The 8,799-nt window shown below is 35.1% G+C and overlaps 2 protein-coding genes across 4 annotated transcripts; both read left to right on the top strand.

The window, feature by feature from the left end:
* The first annotated feature begins 640 nt into the window (after positions 1–640).
* On the top strand, positions 641–2,657 carry LOC105764092 (uncharacterized). Of its 3 annotated transcripts, none has more exons than XM_052624925.1 (3): positions 641–773; positions 1,127–1,259; positions 1,429–2,657. In XM_052624925.1, the coding sequence occupies exon 3, from the start codon at positions 1,654–1,656 to the stop codon at positions 2,431–2,433; it is 780 nt and encodes a 259-aa protein (XP_052480885.1). In that variant the 5' UTR covers positions 641–773; positions 1,127–1,259; positions 1,429–1,653; the 3' UTR covers positions 2,434–2,657. The 3 variants fall into 3 exon arrangements, with proteins under 3 accessions (XP_052480885.1, XP_052480884.1, XP_012438012.1); XM_052624924.1 differs by having other exon boundaries at positions 1,127–1,295; XM_012582558.2 differs by having other exon boundaries at positions 1,429–2,307.
* Positions 2,658–6,110: 3,453 nt separating this feature from the next.
* Positions 6,111–8,191, top strand: LOC105764090 (valine--tRNA ligase, chloroplastic/mitochondrial 2). Its single transcript, XM_052624915.1, has 6 exons — positions 6,111–6,409; positions 6,563–6,657; positions 6,983–7,074; positions 7,312–7,365; positions 7,493–7,599; positions 7,722–8,191. The coding sequence occupies exons 2-5, from the start codon at positions 6,578–6,580 to the stop codon at positions 7,528–7,530; spliced, it is 264 nt and encodes an 87-aa protein (XP_052480875.1). The 5' UTR covers positions 6,111–6,409; positions 6,563–6,577; the 3' UTR covers positions 7,531–7,599; positions 7,722–8,191.
* Positions 8,192–8,799: the final 608 nt, after the last annotated feature.

The raw sequence follows: 8,799 nt of genomic DNA, 5'->3' as shown, positions 1-8,799 counted from the left end.
ATGTCAAGTTTGAAGATAAAATATATAATGATAAATTTAAAACATGTCAATAATAATTTAAAATAATAGTATATGATATCAAAATAAAACTAAGGATAAATTTAAAACAATGTTAAGATTAAACAATAAATAATACTAGATCTTAAAAACCATGTCCAAAATATACACTAATTAGATTTAAAATTAAATTAATAAAAACTAAATTAGAAATAAAACATAATTTAAAGAAGAGAAGAAAAATAATAATAATGTAATTAAAGAGAAAATGAAACAATAATAATAGTTAAAATCATTACATTAAGATTAAACAAAAATCTGAAAGGGCGAATTTAAAATCTACTTAAAATACAAGGACCAATGTAGCAATTAAATGCAAAATTAGAACTTTCAGATCCAATTGATAAAACGACATCGTTCGCTCGTGGATCCAATTGGAATCCGAATCAGACATAAGGCAGCAATTAAAAACTTAAGAAAAACCAAATTGAAGTGAAAACAAAATGCGGAGGGATTCAATGCGCAAATAGCCCCTCAGACCCAAAACGCGCGGATCCTCCCCTAGGGTCGGGTCACCGCGCGGGTCGAGGGCTATCAAACGACCAATACGACACCGTTTTATGCACCAAATAAAACCCCCCTTTTAAACCCTAAAAACGTCTGTTAACAAACAGACATTAGCCTCCACCCCCTCTGCGCCGCTTCAGTGTCGAAAACCCCCTGCCTGTTCAATCTTGGCCTGAACGGAGGTGGGATTCGGCAATGCACCGATCCAGGTAAGGTTTCTCGACCCTTTTCCTTTTTTCTTTTCCTTGTTCTATATATATACTTGTATATGTATGAAATAACAAAACAAACAAAAAAGAAAAGCAATCGAAAAACCAAATGAAAAAAAAACAACATTTTTTGTATTGATTTTTTTTGATACAATCTGCCTCCCTCTTTTTTTACATTCGATTCTCTGCCCTTTTTTGTATCCGTGTGTAACCTCATACAGGGTTTGAATCTTGGCTTATATAGCCGAAAAAAATAGAATAGAAATACAAAAATCCCCCTTCTGCTATTTCGTTATTTGCTTGCTAATTTTTGTTTTTCTTTGCGTTGCTGGTTTGTTGCTTCTGTTGTGCAGGTACGATGCTAGCCTGGAGCAAGTACGGAGGCTCACGTGGATTTGGCGCGTAGGCGCTACACGCGTTCGGACGCACCATGCGCGAGGAGGAGGCCTGGCTCTGCTGCAGTGGTGGAGGCTGAATGCTGCTAGGGTTCGCTGATTTCTGGTTTAGGCTAGTTGGGCTAGGGTATTGGGCTTAGGCTAATTGGGTTTTTAATTTTGTTTTTGTATTGGTTTTAATTATTTATCGGGCCGGGCAATATTGGGCTATTACAATTTGATTTAATAATTTTTATTAATAAGATTTCAAAATGTTACAGGTCATGAACGAGAGCATTGGTAAGGTTATCAAGAAGTTCCGACGAAAGGAGGATGAGCCACCAGATGAGGAGGGGAGGCTGTTCAGATGGATTCTGATGTCCTTAAAAAGGTTTCCTTTAGAAACATGGTATTGAATGCATCACTAGAGACTGAATCTAAAAAGGAATCCTGGGTTGAGGATGATATTGAACTAACAGATGAAGATGTAAAAAAAGAGATAGTGGATGATGTTTCATCCATTGATTTTTCTGAACGTGTTTATTCACTTTGAAAAAAGTATGGCCAGAATGGTAGTTGTAAAATTGCTTGGGAGGACGATTGGATATAACGCCTTATGGAAAAAAATGTGTTCTTTATGGAAACCGACACAAAGATTTCAGTTGATGGATGTCAAGAATGACTATTTCTTGGCAAAGCTTGAGTCAATGGAGGATTATACGAATATTCTACCCAAGGGTCAATGGGTGATCTTTGGACACTATTTGACAGTTCAACCACGGTTTCCTAGTTTCACAACGCTACAATCATACCCCCACAAAGTTGTTGCATGGCCGGGATTGTCAGGAACGTTATACAAAAAGAGCATTCTCCATGAAATTGGAGAAATGATTGACACATTCATAAAGATTGATCTCCAAATTGACAAGGGATCACAAGGCCAATTTGCAAGATTTGTTGTGCACGTCAACTTGCTTAAACCTCTTATTTTGAAAATCAGGATAGCTAAAAGAATTCATCGTGTAGAATATGAGTCTGTACCAATTATTTGCTATCACTGTGGTACTTATGGACATTTGAAGGATAAATGCCTTCAAAACAAGAATGAGGAAGCTATGGATGAAAAGATTAATGGTGATAAGCAACATTTTTACGAAGAATCGAACTTGATTGTTGCTTATCACTTGTCGACAAGTGTTAATCATGGAAACAATCAAGTTCATGGAAACAACCATGATTATCAATTGGATTGTTTCCATGATCCACTTGGATTGGTTCTAGAATAAAAGGGCCTAAAAGCCATCACTTCCTAGAGCTTTTAAAGGGGCCATATCAAACAATACTGCTTTAATTTCATCGTCTGACACTTCTTTTCCAAGAATCTAAACATCACATTGCTCAAGACTAGGGAATGAGCTAAGGGGTAAAATACCCATGGGTCCAGGTTGTTCGCCATATAACTTCTAAAATAAATTAATTGCTTCAAGTTGAAGGGCTTCAGCATCATATATCTATTCACCACTACCATTCTTCAGAGTAATATTACGATTATGTTTCCTTCTTTCTAAGGTACAACAATGAGAAACTTGGTATTCCGATCACCCAAATTTAGCCATTCATATCGGGTTTTCTGCTTCCATAAGAGTTCCTCATGATGAAGAACACTTTCCAATTCCTCTCGAACTTCCATTTTAGATTGAAGAAGACTACTAGAATAAAAAAAAGCTTTGTCCTATTTTGTATATTAGAAAGCTTATTCAGCAGATGCCTTTTGTATGTTCCAATATGCCCATAAACAGTTTTATTCTACTCCTTAAACCCCAAAGAAAAACTTGAAAGGCATCCTGCCAAATTACCATTAGATCCCCACTGACCTTTACCAAAATCCAAAAAGGTTGGATGTTCAAGTCACCTAGCTAGAAATCAAAAAGGTCGTTCCTTTGAAGTTCTAACCTTAAGTTTTAAGGAAAGAAAGAGCAATCCGTGGTTAGACTTAATCCTTAGAAGATAAGTAACCAAAAAATAGGGAAAACATTCAACCATGCATCATTCCCAATGGCTCTGTCAAGCCTCTCAAAAAGCTCCCATCTACACCAAGTGAATTGTGGGCCCTTAAAACCCAAATCATGAACATTGGTGGACTTTAAGAAATTATCACAAAGCGGAAACCTCATTCCTCTACTCTGTCCACCTCTCTTCTCATTAGTCGAAAGAATGACATTAAAATCCCTAATAGCGAGCCAAGGGACCCCCCAAGAATAGTAGCCTTAAGCCATTCCTAGAGAAATTTCCGTTTATATCGATCAAGAATTCCATACACAAAAGCGATATAAATAGGTTAGAAATGAGAATGATAAATGACACAAATTAGAATAAATTGGGGATGATTATGAACTACCTCAACTTGAACCAAATCCTTCCAACCAACCCAAATACCACTAGAAAATCCCATAGCTTCTACACGATTAGAAAATTGAAAACCTAACTTGTCAATGATGTTATATGCATTTGTTCAACTAACTCTCGTTTTCAACAAGCTCATGATATTCGGTTTATATTCCAAATTATACTCCAAAAAGAAATGGGGAAATTTTATACTTGCGCAACCTTGACAATTCCACGGAAAAATTTATAAATTCATAAAAAATACAAGAGTTAAAGGAAAAGAGAATAACCTTTACTATTTAGCGGAAGACAAACTTTCCAAGCCTTTCTCATTCCTTGATTGAGCTCTCGTGTCACCAACAATATCAATTTGGGAACTAATAAGTTCAGCCATAGAGTTCATTGTGTCCGAAAGAGGAAAACATGAATTCCCTGAAGCCTTGGATCTTTCTCCATGACCTCGAAGAGTCATATTCAGAAACTTTCCATTTCTATTTGAATAATTTTTTCCACCATTCCCACGTCCTCGACCAGTATGAATGCCCTTCACTAACTTTATCAGGTTATTTACCTTTAAAGCTTTTCCTTCCACTGCAGTCAATTTTTCCTTAAAAGAAATGGTCAAATGCTTACTTGGGTCAAGCACTCCTTCTTTCAAAGGAACATCCATCCCACTTGGTCCTAAAAAAATAGGATTTAAAAAAGTTGTTGAGTTAGAAATCATCTCTATAGTATTAAGCTTATTGTCAACACAAAACTCCTTAATATTTTCATTGACAACTGGTACATTAAAGTTAACATATGAAATATTAGGGTGGGCTTCCCCACTTTCGGTGAAAATAAAAATGGAGGGACTAATGGGCTGATTGCCTATCTCTTTAGCTTGTCGTTCTTCTATACCCAGATTTGGGTTATAAAAGGCCAAATGGGCCACAGTCAACACCGACCCACATTGTGCACCAACAGCCAAATTCATTTCCTTATTATTTTTATTTTTTGATGGGCCTTCTCCTTTACTTTCTAAAGTAAAACCCTTTGTAATACCCTTTTAGGAGAAGCTATAGGTTTTAGATTTTCGGTCGAAATCTTCGACCCTTCAACCCCCACTTATTGCCACTATTAATGCTGAAAGATAAAGTCCTAAATCTAGAGTCATTCTCTCAAATCCTAAAACAAAAACCTGTTGACTACAATTCGGCATTGAACTCCACCGAGATTTCCTATTGATAACCATCCAGGGTCCGTACGCCACCAAATCCCCAACTGAATTCTCGTTCGTCACTGTCAGAATCTCCACCTCCGATTGGCTTGTTTCAGTAGCTTTTTTTGGACACATATTTCTCACATGGCCATATCATCCACAACTAAAGCGCACCATCAAAAGTGATTCAAATTCCACTCGTTGGATAGTTCCATTGATCAACATCTAAGAGATCAATGAATTGTCAATGTCCACATAAACTGGTAGCCGAACAAATTTTCCTCTTGTTCCACTGTTTGTGTTAAAACCCAATTTTGTAACCTTACCAATTGTCCCCTCGGTTTCTTCAAGAATCCTCCATTTGTACAAGAAATCTGAGAGACCTGGAAATTTAATCCATGCTTTAACAACACCCGAGTATTCATCGGGTTAAAATTTAGACTCCAATGTTGCACTGTGAGGTATTGCTCGTAAATAATCCATGGTCCTTAAGACAAAAATTTCTCAAAATCTTATTTGTTCTGGAATTTTGCTAGAAAATATCCGTTTTATATGTCCATTAGATGAAACAGTGAGGAAGGTCTCCATAAACTACTAATTTTATTTTGCAAGGTATTATATCTAATGAAACGACCTAAAAGCTTGATTACCACCATGGTCACCATGTCTTTCATCAAAAGTTGATCGACTCTTTCAAAAAAGTTAATCGCAGGGATTCCATTCATCATGGATCTTGTGATATCCCCTTCTAACAATTAGATTTCTTCGACATCTCTAAAGTTGGACTGGGTCTCTGACGCCCTAGTGTCAATGGGCTAAAACTTTAGTCTTGCAATCCGTGCGGCCTTAGATGATTCCTTTATTTCAAATGTGCCTAAGTCAGTTTAACTCCCACAAAGTGAGGATTCTCGCAGAATCCTTTAGGGCACCAATTTATATAGAGGAAGCAACACAAGCAAAAAAAGTGCTCAAAAGAACATAATAGGCATAGAAAAATAATACACGAGATGTGTTTGAGTAAATGCTCTCAATTTAGTATTCACTCTCAAAAAATACAAAACAATGGATGATTTATATTTGAGAGGGAAAGTCTCTATTTATAGTCGAACTCCCTAAATCTAACGGTCTAGCTAATTTACATCAACAGTTGAGGTGAAGCTTATCCCCATAATTAAGGGATTTACAAGATTATACAATCAAATCAAATCATATCATACATTATTCTCTTTAATCTTTTAATATTAATTTCCTTATTTATTAAGGTAGCCTAAGGGTCTATTTGATTGGTGTAAAATATTTTCCGAAAAATATTTTCTGAAATTTTCGGTGTTTGTTTTACGGAAAATAAATTTCCATAGGAAAACATTTTACAAACACGGTAAAATCCAAAGCTTTTTTTTTGGAAATTGTCTTACCCATTTCTCTACCGTAAGACATTTTCCTTTCTCCTTTCTCTTCTAAGCAAATTTTCTTCCACATCTTCATCTCCGTTCATCACCTCCCTTCACCATCTCCGTCCGTCATCTTCGTCGACCGTCGGCCTTACTTCTATTTTGAAGAAACCCTAAAAAATTGGTAGGCACAGTCAAGAAAAGAAAACCCAAAAGCAGTGTTTCTCTCTCTGTCATCAACAAGTATTTTTCTGTTAATTTTCACTGATTTGATTTCTAGATCGGGTATGGTTCTTACTTTTCTTGGTTTTCATCTTTGTTGTTGATTTACATTCTGCCCTCTTTATACATAATGTTCTATGTAGAGAATGAGTATATATGTTGTATCCTGTTGAATGGGAATATATAATTGAACCTATTTTACTTTTCTTTTCCTAGTTGGTTGTGGAAAGAATGTTGGCTTCTGAAGGAATAAAAAGGGTAGAACTGGGCAGAGATGAATTTGAAAAACGAGTTTGGGAGTGGAAAGAGAAGTATGTCTTCCCTTAAATTATTTGCATACTTGGTTTTTCTGCTGTTCTTTGCTGATTTTGAATCTGTTACTTTGTACATATCATCTATTGTGTTTTTGTTGTTTATGAAGAAATGGCTTGGGGGGTTCTCCACAACTTCAATAAATTCTACTTCTTCTCCTTCCAAATACTGATACTTATGGAGTTTTATTGCTTTAACCCGTTGCTTAATTTCTGGTGTTTATTGTTCATATTTGACCATTAAGGTTTCATATAGGTACTATTTTGTTTTGTATGTTTTATCTATTTTTTGTTCATTGCTGGTCTTTTTTCTTTTCAATTTCAGGTATGGTGGGACCATTACTAATCAGATTAAGAGACTTGGGGCTTCTTATGACTGGACTAGAGAATGTTTCACCCTCGATGAGCAACTAAGTCGTAAGACAAGTTTTTTATCTAGTAAAAGTGAAATCTAGCTAATGTTCAAAGTCTTTAAATTATGTGTAAAGTTCCAATCTGTGACCTGTTTTACTTGTTACCTCATTTGTTTTCTTTGCATTGTACATATGGCAGTAATAATAGTAGTGATAATCATAGAAATAATAATTAGGCGCTTACATTTGTTCAAATAACAGTAGGGTAAGTTTGTGTTCTGAACTTGCATTCTTATTGCAGGAGCTGTTATAGAGGCATTTATTAGACTTCGCGAAAAAGGATTAATTTATCAAGGTATATGCCAAAATTCCATTGCTTACTATCATGTTTCACTTTGCTAACTGATATTTAGCATGTTTATTTTCTCATTTGATCATAATATTCTATCTTCCTGATGTATATGGTATTGCCCAATGTGCAGATTCCTCACTTGAGACCTGCGGAATACAAGAGGTCTAGGTTACCTAGGAACAGGAGGACTAACCGTGCCTATGGTGGTGTGTTATCTGGCAGTGCAGTCAGGGGGAGGTGTGCTTCATGCCTTAGTAATTTTTCTTCTTTTTAGGACAATGACAGATGCTTCAAATGTGAATTATTTTGACCTTAACACTTGATGAATAATTTACGGAAATGTCAATGGTTTTTTATAGGATTATTCGGGCCTTTTTGGTTGAAGAACAGAAGATAGTGAAGAAGGTTTTGAAGATTCAGAAAACCAAGGAAAAGGTTTCATCAAAGAACCAGTTCAACTGATAAAAGATTCATTATGACAGGAAGTAACATCGTTGTTTCTGATTTTTGTTTTTTTCTTCTAGTTCTACGCATTTTTAGACATCTCTTGTACAAGTAAACTTCAAAAATAAACTTCATAAATAGAGAAAGAATCAAGACACCGCATGTTGTATCAATATCTTTTTAAAAGGGTGGCTATTCCAGTTGGCAAGAAATAAAGCAGTAACCACATAAAATTTGGCTTCAAAAATTTTCTCAGGGTTGAAGTTATTGATACTTTTATGCGGTGTAATTTTATGCACTTGGACAATGTTGTTACTATGTGGTGTACTACTAATTATGTATTTGGATAATATTATTTCTAGTACTCATTGTGGTTTCGAAGCAATTTATAATTATTCAATACTTGTTTTTTTAACACAATTACAAATAATTTATTTGATATTATTTTTTTCAATTTATAACGATTAATATTGTAGCTTAATAATTGAGTATTATTATAAATAAATCATTGCAGATATGTAAAAAATTTAAAATATAAAATTTATTAATATATATTAATATATGTAAAAACAACTTTTCTAGAAAATATTTTCAGGAAATTTGTCAAACAGCAGAAAATATTTTACACAGATCTAATCAAACACCAGAAAATATTTTCCAGTAAATCAATTTACAGAAAAGTAAAACATTTTCCAGAAATCATTTTACGGAAAACATTTTACTGGTAATCAAACAGACCCTAACTTTTTACATCTGCTTTATTGAGCCACCCAGGCTTCAAATGGATAGACTTCTTCATCAGTTCTTTAAATCGGATCAGTTCTCGCGAGTCAAATGATTCTCATCTAACTAATAGACCTCCATAAAATGTACTTTGTGCGATAGTCACGGACTTTAAATTGCAACCCGAGACACTAAAAGCACCCACCAAACCACCCAAGAGTCTGTCGTTCCAGGAAAGCATCGACTCAGGTTCCAAATCCATAGCCATAT

This window comes from Gossypium raimondii, chromosome 12, assembly GCF_025698545.1.
Source record: "Gossypium raimondii isolate GPD5lz chromosome 12, ASM2569854v1, whole genome shotgun sequence".
Taxonomy (NCBI): Eukaryota; Viridiplantae; Streptophyta; class Magnoliopsida; order Malvales; family Malvaceae; genus Gossypium; species Gossypium raimondii.
Note: the sequence above shows the minus strand (reverse complement) of the source record. Positions and strands in the feature narration are given on the sequence as shown.

Coding starts and splice junctions, on each gene's coding strand:
- LOC105764092 (XM_052624925.1), top strand. CDS start 1,654: ATGATGTTTCATCCATTGATTTTTCTGAACGTGTTTATTCACTTTGAA.
- LOC105764090 (XM_052624915.1), top strand. CDS start 6,578: ATGTTGGCTTCTGAAGGAATAAAAAGGGTAGAACTGGGCAGAGATGAA. Junction 7,075..7,311: donor CCTCGATGAGCAACTAAGTC/GTAAGACAAGTT, acceptor TTCTTATTGCAG/GAGCTGTTATAGAGGCATTT. Junction 7,366..7,492: donor AAAAGGATTAATTTATCAAG/GTATATGCCAAA, acceptor CCCAATGTGCAG/ATTCCTCACTTGAGACCTGC.